The sequence below is a fragment of the Eschrichtius robustus genome, chromosome 16, assembly GCF_028021215.1.
Source record: "Eschrichtius robustus isolate mEscRob2 chromosome 16, mEscRob2.pri, whole genome shotgun sequence".
In the NCBI taxonomy this organism is placed as follows: domain Eukaryota; kingdom Metazoa; phylum Chordata; class Mammalia; order Artiodactyla; family Eschrichtiidae; genus Eschrichtius; species Eschrichtius robustus.
In genome coordinates this window covers 85,586,402-85,604,732 of record NC_090839.1, presented here as the reverse complement: position 1 = coordinate 85,604,732, position 18,331 = coordinate 85,586,402, and the positions used below count along the sequence as shown (strand labels likewise).

General features: G+C 49.8%; 2 protein-coding genes across 3 annotated transcripts in view; one reads left to right on the top strand and one right to left on the bottom strand.

Annotated features, from left to right (window-relative positions):
- Positions 1 to 18,331, top strand: part of COL26A1 (collagen type XXVI alpha 1 chain) — a 170,236-nt gene that overhangs the window by 10,392 nt on the left and 141,513 nt on the right. The window lies entirely within an intron of this gene.
- Positions 5,279 to 5,662, bottom strand: LOC137749662 (histone H3.3A-like). The gene has a single exon (XM_068523837.1). It carries the CDS (start codon positions 5,660 to 5,662, stop codon positions 5,279 to 5,281), a length of 384 nt encoding a protein of 127 aa, XP_068379938.1.

The following is an 18,331-nucleotide window of genomic DNA, read 5'->3' as shown; positions in this document are numbered from 1 at the left end:
TGACTGGGGGGGGGCATTTCAGGCGGAGAGGACAGCTGTGTAAGGGCTGGGAGGCGTGACGGTGCCTGACATGTATGGTTTGTGCAGTTGGGTTCAGAGTGGCTGGACCAAGGGCTGCGACTGTGGGGCAGGTGGGGCCTTCGGAGCCTGAGGGTGAAGCCCCCTTTCTGCCAGCCCGAAGGAGCTTGGGCTTTGGGTCGAGGCTTGGTCACAGTGGGTCCTGTGTCAGCATTACTGGTGTGGAGGAGATGGGGCCGGAGGAGGGCGGCAGCTAACAGGCAGTGTCAGGAACCCTGAAACAGGGCTGGGGCAGTGGGGATGGAGCCGCCGAGTGACGAGAGCTCAGAGTCTGTGCAGTTGGCAGCGGCCGGCCACTTGCTGGACCGCGGACAGGCAGAACAGGTTGCAGCCTGGGGCTCCTGGACTTTCCCGGTGCCCGTGGGATGCCAGAAGCTGGCTGTTTTGCTTCCTGGAACCTTGCAAAGACTCCCCAGTGTTTTCTCAGCTTTGAAAAGGCAACAAAGCGTGGTGTTCACGCACCTTGTGTTTTTGTAAAATACTTGTACTTTTAACATCTAGCGCAGGCTTGCGTGTATCAGGTGTTCCGTGGTTGCGTTTTGAGCAAGTGAATGAACAAGTGCCTTGACCTCTGTCCTCTGGGAAGCCGAGGGGGTGGCCTCTGCCCCCGTGCAGTTCTGTCGTTCTAAGAGGTCCTGGAGTGAGGTCCTTCTCTGTGCTCTACCCCCCACCAGGCCAGCTCTGGAAGCCACATTTAGGGGAGCCACCGAGGCCACCCGCTTTAGGGGGTCCTGCTTCTTCCTTTGAAGTAGGATTGGGTGGAAAATCACATGGAATGACCTCGATGTAAATATCTGGTGAGGCCTTTTCTTAAGGCCCCAGGGTTTTCTGAATCTCCTCGCCCTTCCTCTGGCTGTCCTCTCCCCCCTCAGCTTCTCTGTTATTTTAAAATCCATTCCCAGAGAAACAATTCCTATGGCAATAAGAACACGGCTGCAGGCTTCTCTTGGCTTGAACTGGTCTGACACTTCACTGCCGCTTTGGGAGTGTGCAAGCTGGACCCAGACCAGCTCTGCCTGGAGCAGGGGAATAGAGTAACAATAACTAACTGTTAGAGGATTTTCAGGAATCCTGAAGCAGATCCTATGGAAGGAGACACACGGCACGCTGTTCTCCTCTCTGAAGAGTCAGGGGTCCCCTGCTTCCTTGCCTGGGCTTCCTTTCCTTGCCTCCCTGAAACCAGGGTCTAGACGTTTCTTTGGTGGCCTGGACAAGACCACCTTGAAAGAAGCTGGACCCAGTGCAGGTTAATTCTGTAACACTTGGGCAAGAGGCGGGGGCTCCCACCTTCTGGGCCTCTGTCTGCCCCACCCCCAGTCGCCTCGGGAGTGATGGGCGGGAAGGTCAGAGCTGGCCAGCTGACTGCTGACCTTTGCCAGCTCCCCTGCTGCCCGTAACGATGTTGCCAAGCTTGTTCCGTCAGGTGTTAATGGAAGTTACGAGAAGCAGCCTGGGAAATGCTGGTGAACAAAGCTCAAGAGTTTCCTTAAGAAAGAGGGAGGGTGTGAAGAGCAGCCTCCGGAGCCAGGCAGCCTGGGTCTGCATCCGCGCTCTGGGTGGCCCTGACCGAATCATCTGACCTCTCTGTGCCTCAGTCTCCTCATATGTAAAATGGGCATGGGTTTACTTCCTCAGGTCGTTCTGGGGCTTCAATGAGTTAATATTCATAAAGGGCTTAGAACAGTATCTAGTAGACACTCTGTGCAGCCCCGTGAAATGATAAAGGCTTTCCCAGAGTGGGCAGTGTGATGATGGACCTTGCAAAGCTTGGGGAAAAGAGGAGTTTCGCAGACATCTGGGACCACTGGATCCTTTTCTGGGGAGCGTGTTGTTTGGTTGGTGTTCCAGACGTGGTGCTCTGGGAAACGCTGGCCTAGTGGGTCAAGGTTAAATGCCTCAGCAGTTATGGTGCCCTCTGCCTTTTGCAGAGGACCTCTGGCTGGGGTCATTTGCAACCTCGCCCTGCAGTTGCCCACCCTGGGGCTGTGGAGGAGCCGGAGAAGCACAGAAGGGAGGGTCCTGTCAGCGTTTCGGAATCCCTGAGAGCCCACTCAGGTTTTCAAGGCCAAGAGTGAGGGATGGGGGCTGGTCCTCTCTCCCAGCAGAGCTTCCACCACTGGGTGGGGTGGGGCGGTGGATGAGCACAGAGGGTCGCTCTCAAAATATGACTGGGGAGCAGGTTGGAGGGTCTGGGGTCCTGAGATGCCCGTGGCGAGTCAGAGGCTGAGGCGTTCTGAGGAGCTTTGTGTCCTGGGAGTGTGACAGCTGAGGGGACCCTGTGTGGCCCCAGGATGGGGGAGAAGGGACCGGGGAAGCCACAGTCAGGCCAGCGCTTCCCTTCATTGACTCAGCGCCTCACAAGTAACCTGAAACTAATAGGATTGGGCTGAGATCAAATGAGGAAATGTGTTTATTAAATATGCGGGCTCATTATTAGCACAGCCTGCTCACTGGCTGAGGGCCCCACCTTTGCAGCTCCCTCCAGCCCGACATGTTTGCTGCGTGCGTGTGTGTGTGTGTGTGTGTGTGTGTGTGTGTGTTTGTGCCCATGCCTGGCTGCAGTTTGCAGCCGAAACATTTTATGTCTTTGAAAGGGTCTGGTCCCCTCCCCCTTCCACATTCTGGAAGGTCAGGGACTGTGTGACATTTGCTGAGAGGTCCCCCAGTTCCTAGCACTCAGGAGGCCCGGCAGAGGGGCTTCTCTGCTTGGAGCCATTGTGAAAGGCTCAGGCTTCCCTCTTCCCCAGAGAGTACCTTCTGGAATCTGGCCCTGCTGCAGGTTGCCCGCTGACCCTGCCGGCCCTGCTAGCCCCCAGAGGCGCCAGGGCCTTTGGGGAGAAGGTGGCAGTTTCCTTCTGATTTGGCTCCAGCTGTCTGCACCCCCGCCAGTTGCCTCTGGCATCTGACATTTTTGTCATTCCTGCAAGGGCTTATCTGGGGAATCAGCACTTACCTCTTCCTGCCCCTCCCTGATTGACTTGGCCAGACGGCTGATTCTCCCTTCTGAGAGGTTTCAACCTGCCCGGACACCCTGTATTTCTGGGGTCATGGGATCCTGGGCCTCTACAGGGTTTGCCAGGCTCTTTCTCTCTTTTGTCCCCTGGCTGACGATGACAATTAGCTCAGATCCTGAAAGTCTTCCTGCAAGAGCTCTGAATACGTACCTTCCTGGAGAGGCAGCTGAACTGATGGGAGAGACCCCTATATCAGCCCAGTCCAACCCCGTCTAGCCTGCTTCTTGTCTCTCTGGGTGCTCCGTTCATCACTGGCTACCTTTTAATCTCAAGCTGCTTCCTGCCTCAGGGCTTCTGCACTGCCTTGATCAGTTTTTGCTTTTTCTTGGCCTAGCTAGTTCCTGCTCAAAGCTTAGAGATCCGCTTAAACATCACATCTTCAGGGAACCTTTTGCTGGCCCCCCCTCCACAAGGTAAGGTAAGGCCCTTTTGTTAAATGCCCTCAGAGCTTACTCTCCTACTTAGAAGTTCATGATAACTGTTAAGTCAATCCTATAATTAATTGATTGATAATTAGTTAATAGTTGTCTGTGCTAAGACTGTAAATTCTCCGAGGGCAGGGATCTGGTTTGGTGCTGTATCTCTTGGTTCTTGCAGAGTGCCCGGATCACAGAGAGTATCCAGGAAAGGACTAACCACTTTGCAAGCTGTATTAGTTTCCTACTGCTGCTGTAACAAATGGCCGTAAACTCTGTGGCTTAAAACAGCACAAATTTATTATCTTACAGTTCTCAAGGTTAGAAGTCTGAAGTGGGTCTCACTGGGATAAAAGGTATTCGCAGGATTGGTCCTTCCCTGGAGTGTCCAGGGAAGAATCCATTTCCTTCCTTTTTCCAGCTTCTAGAGGCTGCTGGCACTCCTTGACTTATAGCTCCTTCCTCCATCTTCAAAGGGCCTCCTCCAACCTCCCTCTCTGACTCTGATCCTCCTGCCTCCATTTTATAAGACCCTTGTGATTAGGCTGGGCCCAGTGGATAATCCAGGATCAGCTCGCCACCTCAAGATCCTTAGTTTAATCACACCTGCAAAGTCCTTTTTACCATGTGAGATAACGTATTCACAGGTTCCTGGGATTAGGATGAGTACATCTTTTGGGATGGGGCATTATTTAGCCTACAGCACAAATGGAAATGAGAAGGGAAAGATTTGGGGCCTTGAAGAGTTGGATTGATGTTAGATTTCAAACAGTATTAAGACTGAAAGTGGCTTTGAGCCTCAAAAACCTGTTAAGACTCAACCTTGTGTAAAGAGTCATGATGAGGGCATGGCCTTCCCACTGAAGTTTTTACAGAGGCTGTGAGGTAGGGATTTAACTTCTGTTTTTTTCACCACAAACCTCCCCTCATGCTTCTACTGAATAATCCATCTATTCCCAATAATTTGAAATGCCACTTTTATCACATACTAAACTTCCCTATGTACACAGCCCTTTTTCTGAACTCTTAATCTGATCTGGAGCCAAAACTACACTATTTTAATTACTATATTCTTATTCTATGTTTTGTTAGTAGATAGAGCAATTCCTCTTTGCTGTTCATCTTTATCAAAATATTCTTAGCATTTGTACACTTTTTCTTTTGGGTGAATTTTATTTTTTAAATTTTATTTATTTATTTATTTTAATAGTTTGATGTATTTTAGTAGCAAACTTACAAGAAGAGCACAGAAGACAGACAACATTAAAAACATGTACTTGCATATAGGACAACTCAGAAAAGTATAGTGAATGGATGGAATCTACTGTATGATAAAAGTGCTACAAACACCATTTAGTTGCAGTCAATAAGAAATTTACCTGTTTTTAAAAAATCCAAAAAAAATCCAAATGCTGGCATAGTCCAGAAAACTTTAACAGGTTTATTTATAATTGTTATAAAGTTGAACTGCTGAAACTTGTTCACTGAAACATTTTGACCTGCATTAATGCTTTATGTCCCCGCATTTATATTAAAAATTCACACACAAATGAAAATGGAAAAACTGCCAATACCTGATTTCTGTTCCCTATTTTTCCACCTGCAATCATATACTTAGGTACCTTTTGACCCCATGGGGGAAAAAAAAATCTAACGTTCAGAACTACCAATAACAGGAAGATAAATTTTTTTTTTCTTTTTTCTTTTAAAAGAATGAAATGTTTCCCATCGTAGTCGATTCTTAAGCACCTTCTCCACATACATGGCGCGCTATAGCTGGATGTCTTTTGGCATAATTGTTACACGTTTGGCATGGATAGCACACAGGCTGGGGTCTTCAAAAAGGCCAACCAGATAGGCCTCACTTGCCTCCTGCAAAGCACCAATAGCTGCACTCTGGAAGCGCAGATCTGTTTTGAAGTCCTGAGCAATTTCCCGCACCAGACGCTGGAAGGGAAGTTTGCAAATCAGAAGTTCAATGGACTTCTGATAACGTCTAATTTCACGGAGCGCCACGGTACCAGGCCTGTAACGATGAGGTTTCTTCACCCCTCCAGTAGAGGGCGCACTCTTGCGAGCGGCTTTTGTAGCCAGTTTCTTCCTCGGTGCTTTACCACCGGTCGCTTTGCGGGCAGTCTGCTTTGTACGAGCCATGGCAAAGAGACCTCCTGACTTACCCCCCTTCTCCTTCCGCTGGAGCTCCGAGAGCTAGAGGCAGCGCTGGCATTGGAGAGTGACAGTGGCGCGGCGGCAGCAGCGAACACAATTGAAAGATCTTGGGTGAATTTTAGAATCATCTTTTCTTGTTCTATAAAACATGCTGTTGGGATTTTGATCTAGGGTGTGTTGACTTAATGGATTAATAGAATTCAATGTTTATAATACTGTGTGTTTTTCAGTCTTTCTGCTCCATTTATCCAGAGCTTGTTAGATTTATTCTTAGGCATTTTGTAGTTTTTATTGCTATCGTGAATGAGTTCTTTTTGTTCCCTGACACTTTTAAATGTTGATGTCTGGCAAATAGGAAAGCTGTTGATTTGGGGTACGTTGATCTTATGTCCTGCTACCATAAGGCATTAAAAAAAATATTTTAATGGTTTTTCAGGAGGTTCTCTAGGGTTTTTGAGGTAGAGAATCCTATAGTCTTCCAATGTGTCTGTGTGTGTGTGTGCGTGTGTATGTTTGTGTGTATGCGTGTGTGTGTTGGTCACTGTGTAAGTCAACATCTTGGTTGAGTTGGAAGAATGAGGCTTCATCTTTCTTACAAAGGATGGTGAGGTAGAGGGCTCTGAGGAGAGAGAAAGGAAAGTGGGTTGTGGTTTGGTCTCCCCCAGAGTCATCTTCTCTGCTCCCTCTTTTCCTCCTTGTTTACTCTGAAGAGAGGCAGACAACGTGTGGGTCCTGGACGTGGTTAAAAGATGATGGTATATTTGCCTCACTTCTTGGTTTATAGACAGGATATTTTTGGAGTCCGAGGACCCAGGATTCACCCACCTTTCCCTCCCTTTCATCCCCCCTTTATTAAACAAATAGCCTAATAATAGACTGCGGTTTCTAGACTCCTTGTAGGGCCAGTCATTCTGAAGAGGCTAAATTATTTCTGCCATTATCACGCATCTGCCCTCTCCTTCCCCATCAGTGACAACTTATTCTGCCTGAAAACAGCCCTGGTCCTAGACCATGAGCTGTCAGCTTCTGTTTGGTCTATCTCTTTTTCTCTAACAAAACCAGCATCTGTTTGAAGCGGGTGGGGAGGCAGATGCTGAGCTGGGAGTGGGGAGCATGTGAATTCCTCCCTCCTCCCACCCAGCTTGTCCTATGCCGGGAAATGCAGTTAAAATGAAAACCAAGGGCCATCTTGTTTAGCAGAGCCAAGAACATGAACCTATGTCCTTCCACACTGGTACTCAGGTAGATGGTGTTCCCTGAAAACCACAGGTGGCCCAAAGCATTCCCAAGGCGAGAGAGCAGTGTTTCGGACTGGCATGACACTCTTTTATAGGCTGATGCCAGCTGTATCTTAGTCCATGCGTTAGCTGTCCAGTTGCTGTGTATGGACCGGGGCTGGCCGTGTGGGCCGACTCTGGTCCTCTGCACCCGTTGGTGGGGGAATCACAGGGACAGCTAAGACTGAGTCACAGCTGTGTCCCAGAGAATACAGAGGGCCAAAGTCATCAGTGCCTGGGATCTTGGCACATCCTAGCAGGGAAGCTTCGGGGGGCCTGGGATTGTCTGCCTTGGTTATCGCCATATCCCTGGAATCTGCCCATCTGGAGCCAGAAATAGGTGATAAAGCCAAGTAGGTTCATGCTGGGTGGGCATCTGCCATCTGTGAGTAGGTAGGCAGGTCAGTTTATAAAGGTTCAGCCAAGTTGGGCTGCGGTGGGTGGTCCCAAAAGCACAGACCTAATACTCAGAACTTTGGAGTCAGGCAAATTGACATCAGAACCTTGGCCCCTTGTCTAGCTGTGGGCAAGTTCCTGTTACCTTGCATCAGTTTACACATCTGTGAGATGGGACTAATCCTAGCCAGTTCCTGTGGGAGCATTCAATGAGCTGTTTGAATCAGGGCTGTGTGTTCTACTTGGAATCTAGAGTGAACAGTGGCCCCTGGGGTGGGTTGTTCTGCCTTCTGGATGGTGGAGCACCTGGCCATGTGGCTGCCACGGGCAGCTTTCCCCAGGTCCTGTCCTGGCTTGCTTTATTCTTGTTTCATGTGCTTGTTCTGCAGCTGGGCTTTGAGCCCCTCGGGGTCAGGAGTCCCCTCCTAGATGGCTTTGTCTGCCCCAGCAGGTAACCCGGGGCTGAGCATGGAGCGTGGACTCAAACAATCCCTTATTGATTCAACCGCAGCCCAACTGGGACACCACAGTTGCTTTCTAGGCCAAGAAGTCCAAGTCACTCAGGATCCTGGAGTTGCATTCTAACCTGGAATGAACCAGGGAGTGAACAGGGGCCTGCTGGGCCATGACGCAGTGTGAGAGTCCAGGCATTGCACGAGCAAGGGGTTTGGAAGGAAAGTTCAATTCCCTGGCTGGCCGTTGGCAGGGAGGCGGGAGGGCTGGAAGTTGTCTGCCTGCTGGCCCGGGGCAGCTGCATGTGGGGACGGCTGTCTCAGCTTCGGACATAGGATCTGCCCCAAGATTAATAACAGAGCCTGGCCATGCCTGTGGGGAGCAGAGAGGGGCTTGGGTTACCGCGCACCAGGAAATTCGCCTGCCCCACTGACAGTGGGTGGGTAGCCGGCAGGATGGATGGGCTCTGGGGGCTGGGGGGTGTCTGGGCAAGACAGCTCAGTGTGGGCCCAGCCAAATGCACCCCGACGGGATGCAAGCTGACCCTCCCAAGGGCCGCTTTCTTTCCGCTGGACCCGAAACCGGCAGGAGCTGATCTCCAAGAATTATGTGAAGCGTTGGGAATGGAAACCAAATGTTGGTGTCAGGTAGAGAAAGCTGATGGAAGCTCTCGGCCCAGCAGGTCTGGGAGCAGCAGGGGTTGGGGCTCTGGTGGCCAGCACAGATGTTTAGGTGAAAGAAGCCTGACATCTTCTTTCAAAAAAGGTTTATTTTCCCCCTGATTATATTTATCATAGATCATTCAGAAAATATGGAAAAGTGGAAAGAAAGAAATCATTTATAATTCCATTTTTGTAGGTTTAAAAATTTTAATTCTTTTTATTGTGATAGAATACACACAACTTAAAATTTACCACCTTAATCACTTTTACATGAACAGTTCACTAGCATCAAGTATATTCACATTGCTGTGCAACCATCACCACTATCATCTCCAGACCCTTTTCATCTTGCAAAACAGAAACTGTGCAACCATTAGACACTAACCCCCCATTTCCTCCTCCCAGCCAGCCCCTGGCAACTGCCATTCTACTTTCTCTCTCTATGGTTTTGACTACTCTAGGTACCTTGTATAAGTAGAATCATACAGTATTGGTCCTTTTGTAACTAGCGTATTTCACTTAGCATAATGTCCTCAAGGCTCATCCATGCTCTAGCATGTGTCAAAATTTCCTCCATTTTTAAGGCTGAATAATATTCCATCGTATGGGTGGACCACATTTTGTTTATCCATTCATCTGTTGATGGACACTTGGGTTTCTTCCACCTTCTGGCTATTGTAAATAATGCTGATAAGGACATGGGTGTACACATTTCTCTGAGTCTCTGCTTTCAGTTCTTTTGGCTAGATACCTAGAAGTGGAATTGCTGGGTCATATGGTAGTTCTATTTTTAACTTTCTTGAGGAACCATCATACTGTTTCCCATGGTGGCTGCACAATTTTATGTTCCCACTAACAGTGCAAATGGGTTCCGATTTCGCCACATCCTTACCAACACTTGTTATTTTGTAAATTTTTTTGGATAGTAGTCATCCTAATGGGTGTGAAGCGGTGGTTTTGATTTGTATTTCTCCAATGATTAGTGATGTTTAGCATCTTTTCATGTGCTTATTAGCCATTTGTTCATCATCTGTAGAGAAATGTCTATTTAAGTCCTTTGCCCAATTTTGAATCAGGTTTTTTTTGTTGTTGTTGTTATCGTTGTTGAATTGTCAGTGTTCTTTATATATTCTGGATATTAACCCCTCATCAGATATGTGATTTGCAAATATTTTCTCCCATTGTGTGGGTTGCCTTTTCACTCTGTTGACTGTGTTCTTTGATGCATAAAAGTTTTAAATGTTGATGTAGTCCAATTTATCTATATTTTCTTTTGTTGCCTGTGCTTTTCATGTCATATCCAAGAAATCATTGCCAAATCCAGTGTCAAGAAGCTTTGGCCCTACATTTTCTTTTCTATTTTGCCCTAGGAGTTTTATTCTTTTAGGACTTACATTTAAGTCTTTGATCCATTTTGAGTAAATTTTTGTAAATGGTGTAAGGTAAGGGTTCAATGTCATTCTATTACAACGTCATTCTATTACAACGTCATTCTATTACATGTGTACAAGTTTCCCAACACATTTTGTTGAAAAGACTGTCCTTTCCCAATAATTCCATTTTTGAGAGGCATATTTCCTTTGGTCTTTGCTATGTGCTTGCATATATATATATATTATATATATATATATATATATATATAATATATATATATATGTATAGTTTTGCACAGTTGAGATCACACAGGATTTGTTAAGGAGGAAAGTCAATATATTTAGTCTTGGGTCCTGCCTTTTAACACATTTGCCTGGAAGCCTCAATGAAGCGGTCTTCAGTCATTATGTAGATATTCCAGATGCCCAGGGTTTAGCAGGGACTGTTAAACGGTTGCTGAGTGTGCAGAAATGGTTCAGAGAAGGTCACTGTCTTCAAAGTCCAATAGAGGAGACTAAATGAACAACTATCACAGGAGGTCTGGAGTCACAAATGTCTGGACAAAGGGATACAAGGAAACAGAGGCAGGAGCAATGTGGTACCCAGGACAGCTGGGGAGGCTTCCCAAAGGGGGTGACATTTGAGGTGGCTCTGGAGGAAGAAGAGGCAGAGATGGGGAAGACTGAGAAAAAGGAGTGAGCAAAGGCCCAGCAAGAGGGTGGGAGGGGGCCTGGCATGGTGTGGCCCTGGGTTCTGAGAACGAGAGACAGAAGCAAGGATTGAGGTGAGCATGGTTCATCCTGGGGGCTATGAGGAGACTCTGGAGGTCTGGAAGGATTGGAGTGGAGTGATATGGGCCACCAGATATGACGCCCATCAGAGCCTTGCAGCCATATAAAGTCAGGGGCTCATGCTATGTCACCAGTCAGCAGAGAGATGAGTACAGCTTGGCAAACGGTAAAATGGTAAAATGGCAGATGGTAAAACCTTCCGGAGAATATCTCACCAGTCACAATTCACCACCACCCTCTTTCAAGGCCTGTGGAGGCTGAGGCTTAATGTAGCACAGGGGAGGTGATCTTGCCTGGGGATTTGTTTCTGAGGGTAGTATAATTTGGTGGCCAAGGGTCTGACTCGTAGTTTGAGTCCTGCCTCTACCATCTGCCAGCTGTGTGACCTAGGAGAAACCATTTCTTCTCCACAAGCCTCGATTTCCTCGTCTGTAAAGTGGGGACAACCATCATATCTACCCCAAAAGTGGAGGAGAAGATTTACAATATAATTTATCACATTAGGAATTATTATTATTTTTTTAATTAATTAATTAATTATATTTTTGGCTGCATTGGGTCTTTGTTGATGCGCACGGGCTTTCTCTAGTTGCGGCGAGTGAGGGCTACTCTTCATTGCGGTGCGCCGGCTTCTCATTGCGGTGGCTTCTCTTGTTGCAGAGCAAGGGCTCTAGGCATGTAAGCTCAGTAGTTGTGGCACACGGGCTCAGTAGTTGTGGCGCACGGGCTTAGTTGTTCTGTGGCATGTGGGATCTTCCTGAACCAGGGCTCGAACCCGTGACCCCTGCATCGGCAGGTGGATTCTTAACCACTGTGCCACCAGGGAAGTCCCGGAGGAGAAGATTAAACAAGAAAAGTCTTTAAAGCACTTGGTATTATCCATCTTGGATCATGTGTTTTAACTTTTAATTTCATTTGTAAACTTTTATTTTATTTATTTATTTAAAAAAAAAACTCATTTATTTATTTATTTTTGGCTGTGTCGGGTCTTCGTTTCTGCGCGAGGGCTTTCTCCAGTTGCGGCAAGCGGGGGCCAACTCTTCATCGCGGTGCGCGGGCCTCCCACTATCGCGGCCTCTCCTGTTGAGGAGCACAGGCTCCAGACGCACAGGCTCAGCAACTGTGGCTCACGGGCCCAGTTGCTCCGCGGCATGTGGGATCCTCCCAGACCAGGGCTCAAACCCGTGTCCCCCGCATTAGCGGGCAGACTCCCAACCACTGCGCCACCAGGGAAGCCTTGTAAACTTTTATGAAAGTTGCATAGGTACGTAGTTTCAAGAACCAAATAGTTCTACAAGGCTTAAGATGAAAAACAACAGCCCTCCATCATCCGCTTCCTTTCTCATGTTCTCCAGAGACAACCACTGCAACTCTTTTAAGTTTTCAAATTTTTAGTGTTTGCACCCACATCTCTAAGATACGTAGTTACATTGCTACAAGTTGATTTTTCTGTTTCGGGCGTTAGGTATCAATTTTCCGCTATGAAAGGTGAGAGTGGAGTATCTTCCACACGCTGCCCTCCCCTTCACACACATTTCCTGGGCCCCCATTTTCCCAAGACACTTTATGTCACGGTTCTAGTTAGCACAATACTCAGGTCTTACATTCTATGCCAAGTGATAGCTGAGCCATGTAGTGTACTATGATGGCTTTTCCTGAACACATTTTTGACCCTTCTTGTGTTTGTTCACTTAGTTTTTCTGTGTTTTTATTAATTCATCTCCAAACTCTCTCCCAGTTGTGCAGATTTCCTCCTGACACTGCATGAGATATTCCATTACTTTCGTCTTCTTCCAGCAGTTGCTCCTTGAACCTCTGATCTGCTGCGATCTGGGCAGATGGAAACCTACAATATTGGGATTGCTTTTCACCAACGACATGGGGATTTCCTTTGCCCCAAGCTTCCTCCCTGTATTGGGCACCCTCTCTCCTACAGTTCGTAGCCACTCTTTTTGGTTTGCTCCCTCATTGTGATGGAACACATCCTCCAGTAGCTTTCCGAGAAAAGGTGGCATGTTTACGAGGCTTAAGGTTAGGTGTTCTACCCAAGAGCCAAGGCTGAGATATTCGTGTATTTCTCCTGCCTGCCTTGTCCACAGGGCTTTACACCAGGGTCTCCCACTGACTTCCCATCATCCTCAGGCTAGACTGCCAGGGATCCATAAACCCAGCAATGCGAGCTTATCCCTCTGAATTCATACCTTTTATTAGTTTCTGGCCTCTTACAAATTCCTTTCCTTTCCCTCCAACTTAGCCATGCACTCAATAATATGTATTTTTGATATTTTAACCAGCATCATTAGTTGTGCTGAACCAGGAAGGATTTTGTGCACAAGATAAGGGCCTTGGGTGGGGGAGGGGAAGAGGGACCATCTGGGGAAGATAAGAACCAGAGCCTCTCTCCGAAGGCCACAGAGAAAATAGCCTGTAGGGAATTCACACTCAAACACTCCAGGTGGGCCTGTGAGTGCCAGGAACTATGGAGTTGACTGAGGCAAAGTCAACTTTGCATGGTCCAGGGGCTCATATGGGTCAGACACCCACTGGGAGCAAAGACCCAAACTTCAGCCCATTCACAGGTGCAAACAACTGGGGACAAAAGCAAGGGACAAATAAGTGAACACACAAGTGAACGCCTGACCCACCATCTTCCGGGAAACTGTGGCACTGGCCTCACCTCTCCTCTGGGGCAGGTCTATAATTCCGAGGGGTCCTGGAGTAAAGTCCTCTTCTGTGCTTTGTTCCCACCAGATCAGCTTTCCAGAAGCCACTTTAAAGAAGCCACAGAGGCCACCAGCTTTAGGGGTCTTGCTTTTTCCTTTGAAGTGGGAGTGGGCGGAGAAGGAGTTTTCCAGAAAATTCCTTGAGGCAGCCTCAATGTAAATATCTGGTGAGGTCTTAGGAATTGGGAACTCCTTCTCTGGGGCTGGGAAGCTGAGGGCCCGCTGCAGAGGGCCTTGGGTGGAGGGGTGGGAAAGGGCCTGGCCAGCTGGGGCCTCCCACACGCCCCCAGAGCTCCGCTCCCCTCTCTCCTCCCCTGTGGCTCCAGGATTCCCTCCGAAGAGCATCCCCCTTCTGTAGGTCTCCTCTTTGGCCTGTGCCCTTTGCCCCCACCCTGCCTCCCCAGCCTGACCTGCTAACCAAAGCCTTCTGTCCGAGGTCAGCGCTGCCTGGCGGATGCCTGGGGGATGGGGAAGCGGAAGGAAAGGGGGATGGGGAGGGCCCCAGCCTTCAGAGCCGGAGCAGATGGCGAAGAAAAGAGGCTTGTTTGCCTCGCCGGGGGTCCGGTTCCAGTACAAGAGGGGAGTTTCTCCAGTCTCGGGAGTTTGCTTGCACACAAGCACACGTGGGAATGTGTGTGTGTATGTGGGGTCACCCCCTTTTTGCTGGAAGTGCTGGGGCCTGCTGGGGATTCTGGTTGTTGTTTACCTTCTGAAGGCCTGGCTTTGTCTGGGCTGTGAATTCATCCCGGGCAGGGGCCGTGACCCGCCCCCCAGTTCCTGTGTACCCTGGGTGTGTGTCGGCACAGATCTGGTTGAGTGACAGCTGGACCCAGGAGACCTCAGGCGGAAAAGAGAGTCTTCGTCTTCTCCAAGGCTCTCTGGGGGAGGGAGCGATCTCTGCATTTGGACCCAGTTCCAGAGGCCTTAGAGCTTAGAGACAGGGTCTGTCCTGCTCACTGAAGTCCCTGGAACATCCTCGATGCCTAATTACAATGGCAAACACTTCATTCGTGCTTATTCTGTGCCAGGCGGTCTTCTTCCTGTGTTACGTATATTGACTCATTCCTCACAATGACCCCGCAGGTTAGGTGCCGGTATTATCCCCATTTTCTAGGCAGGGAAACCGAGGCCCAGGGAGGGAGAAGTCACTCTGGGCTTCACAGCAGAGCTGGGATGTGGGAGGTGGGTGCCGAGGTGGGAGGGTTCTCCAGATTGGTGGAAACAGCAGGAGCAGAGGCGCCCCGAGGGCAGCGGGTCTGGCCCTTTTGAGTCATCCTCACCCAGCCCCTGCGTCCTGTCTGTAGGCACCTTCCAATAGTTCCTTTCTTTTCGTATCTGTTGTTTTGTACTGCACGCCTTCTGTATTAACTAGGGACCAAGTTTCCCAAAACCAGGCTTATGGTCACATCTGGGAACCCCGAAAAGGTGGCAAAGGTCTGTGACCCAGTTCCCACTTGTCTGAACTGTACCTCCCTCCACAGGCCTGGTGTGGCCACCGCTCAGCTGTGTGGCCTGGGGCCAACCCTGTGTAGGAGGTGGAATAAAAGCCCCCAAAGATGTCCACATTCTACTCCCCAGAGCCTGTGAATATGTTACCTTACGTGATAAAAGCGACTTTGCAGATGTGACTAAATGAACGCTGTTGAGGTGGAAGATGTTCCTCGATTCCAGGTGAGCACAAGCTAATCAGCGCCCTTCTAAGAGGGAGGCAGGAGGGCAGATGTGACGACGGAATTAAGAGGTCAGAGTGATGTGAGGAAGGGGCCTTGAGCCAAGAACTGCCGGCAGCCTCCAGAAGCTGGAAAAGACTCGGGACAGATTCTCCCCTAGAGCCTCCAGAGGGAACCAGCCCCACGGATGTCAGCCCCGCCGACACCTTGACTCTAGCTCAGTGAGACTGATTTTGGACTTCTGGCCTCCAGAGCTGTAAGATAATAAATATATATCATTTTACATTGCTAAGTTGATGGTAATTTGTCACAGCAGCCCTAGCACACCAACACACCATGTCCCCACTCTGAACCACAGTCTTTTCATCTGGAGAATGGTCACAGCACCCACGTCCTGACTCCAAGGCTCTGGGGATCAGAAAGCAGGAGACCTTCCGCTCTTCTGGGCTGTTGCTGGAACTTTCTGTCACCTAAAGCAGGTTTCTGCCCATCAACGGATGAATGGATAAAGAACATGTGGTATTGATGTGCAGTGGAATATTATTCAGCCTTTAAAAAGAAGAAAATCCTGCCATTTGTGACAACATGGATGGAACTGGAAGACAGAATACTAAATGGAATAGGCCAGATGCCGATGGACAAATACTGCATGAGACCACTTATAGGAGGGACCTAAAATATTATAGAAGTAAATTTATAGAAGCAGAGAGTGGAATGGTGGGAGGAGGGGCAATGGGGAGGTACTAGTCAAAGGCTACAAAGATGAGTAAGTTCTAGAAATGCCGTGTAGTTAACAATGCTGTAGTGTGTGTTTAAAAATTTGCCAAGAGGGTAGATCTTGTGTTAAGTGTTCTTACCACAAAATAATAGTAATAATAATAATGATAATAAATAGGGCAGGAGGAAACTTTTGGAGGTAATGGATATGTCTGTGACATAGATTGTAGTGATCGTCTCCCTAGCGTATACTTACCTCTGAATTCATCAAGTTGTATCCATTAAATATGTACAGCTTTTTGTACGTCAATCATACCTCAATAAAATGGTTTAGAAAAATAAAAAAAGCGGGTTTCCAGGCCTCACTGTTGTGAGGTCTCTTCTGGAGGGGAGAAACCCTTATCCAGAGGAATTCTAACCAAAAGCTCAGCAATCCCACCACAGGCCTGATTAAAAGAAACCTTTCTAGCAGGAAAACTGCAAGTCATTAGTTTTCAGCTTTTTCTTGTGTGAACGACCGTTGGGAGGCCTGGTTCACAGCATCCTGCAGCTTGTGATGGATTTAATTTTCTGTCTTGATCCCATGGCAAAACCCACAAATAGGAGTGCATTAGCCGGTCTGGTCCTGGCGGCCGCGCTCCTGGGATGGATGAGGTGCAGATGGAAGGGCCCTCCTGAGTTGCTCTGTGGGAACCACCTGTCTGCGGGCGTTCCTGGGAGGAAAGCCCTTTCATCAGCGGGACTGGAGAGACAATGGCACTGCAGAAACAAACCAAGAACTTGAAAGTGCGCCTCTCTGCCGGATGCCAGGGGAGAGGGGCAATTCTTCTCCGGTGATTTTGTGTCTTTCTTGTGGCCGGCCCTGTGGTGCCTGGAGGACTTGGGCAAAGCCGCCAGATGAGAGGGGAAAGGTGAGGGGAAGGTGGGCTGCCCGACCAGGGGGACATCTGCCTTCAATCACAGCGGAGGACAAAGTGGGGCTGAGGAATTACATTGGACGAGGCTTCTCTGGAGACTGCAGCCTTCGGGTGGGGTCTCAGCCCTGGGGTCGTGCACACAGGGGCTCAGGAGAAAACCTTCCGGAACTTAGCTGTGTTCACGTCCTGCCCTTGCTTACAAACTGTTCTGAGGCCTCCCCCGGCCTCAGGCCAAGGCTGGAACCCTGAGGCCACTCCAGCCGCATACCGCTTCTCTGGCAATTCTAGCGCTTTCAAGCTTTTGCAAGTGACCATCCTCCTCGTGAACGTTCCTCAGCCCCGGCTCGGAGTCAGGCTGATGCTGGGGGTCCTTCCCCTCCGCCCAGAATTGTGTGCATCCTGGGAGGGGCCTGGGAGGCCTGGACCAGTGGCAGCAGGAGTGAGAGGGTGATGCAGCAGCCCAGTGGGTGCTGAGGAGACGGCATAAAGCCCTGGTGCAGGCGAGGGGGCCGAGATGCTGGGGAATGGTGCTGCTTGCTGGACGCAGGGCCGAGGTGTGGGGAAGGGAAGTCGGTTTGGTGTGATGCTGGGTTTGCATCTGAGCCTGGGGAGGGTGCAGTGCCCGGACGTCCTGGAGAAGATGACCGGGGGCCTTCCCGGTAGAGGTCTGAAGTGGACGAGTTCCCTCCAGGCGGGCACAGAGGGAGATGGGGGAGGGTTCATGGGATCTGCGGTACCCCGACATCTAGATGAGGCTCAGAGAGGGAGGAGGAAGGGGAGGAGCTGACAGGGTTCAGAGAGCCAGGAGCGGAGATTTGGGAGACGGGGACTGAGACGCTGGCGTGTGGACTCCTCTTTTGAGAACCGCGACCCCGAAGAAGAGGAGGAGAGAGAAGGACGAACCCTGGGCGTGGGGATCAGGATCTGGTGCGAGAGCCTGGAGCATGCAGGTCACTGGAGTAAGATCCAGTGGAGAATGGACATGAAAGCAGGGAATATATAGGGGTTGGGAGGTGGGGGGACAGCTGGCATGGCCTCCTGATCCCAGGTGAGCTGAGAGGCAGAGAGGCCACCTGCTTCCAGGTGAGTGGGAGGGCGAGGACTCACCCCTGGTAAGCCTGGAGGAGGCTGGGGAAGAAGCCAAGGGAGTGTGCGCCTGAGGGCTCAGCGTTCTCAGTGGATTGGGAGATGGGCGGCCTGCAGGTGGGGGGAAAGGAGAGGAGGGGAGGGGAGGACAGCAGAGCATCTTGGTGGGGGACCAGGGAAGACTGAGCTGCCACCGGCATGGAGGGCCCTGCCCAGGCAGGACGTGGCTCTGGGGGATCAGAGTCCCTGGGCAGTGGGGCAGGGCCGGGGTGGTTTGACCTTACCATCCCTCCCCGGCAGAGCCAGGCATCTCCTCCTCAGGGCTCCCCCAGCATCCTAGGTCCTGGCCTGTTCTCATCACCTGCCTCCTATTTCTGTGGTCCTTTGCATCGTCTGTGCCCTTCCCCCAGATCGCAGGTCTCCTTCCTGCTCTGTCAGCCAATGACCGTGTCAGGGGCTGGTGCCTAGAGAGGGCTTAATAAAAGTTAATGGACGGGGACTTCCCTGGTGGCGCAGTGGTTAAGAATCTGCCCGCCAATGCAGGGGACACGGTTCGAGCCCTGGTCCGGGAAGATCCCACATGCCGTG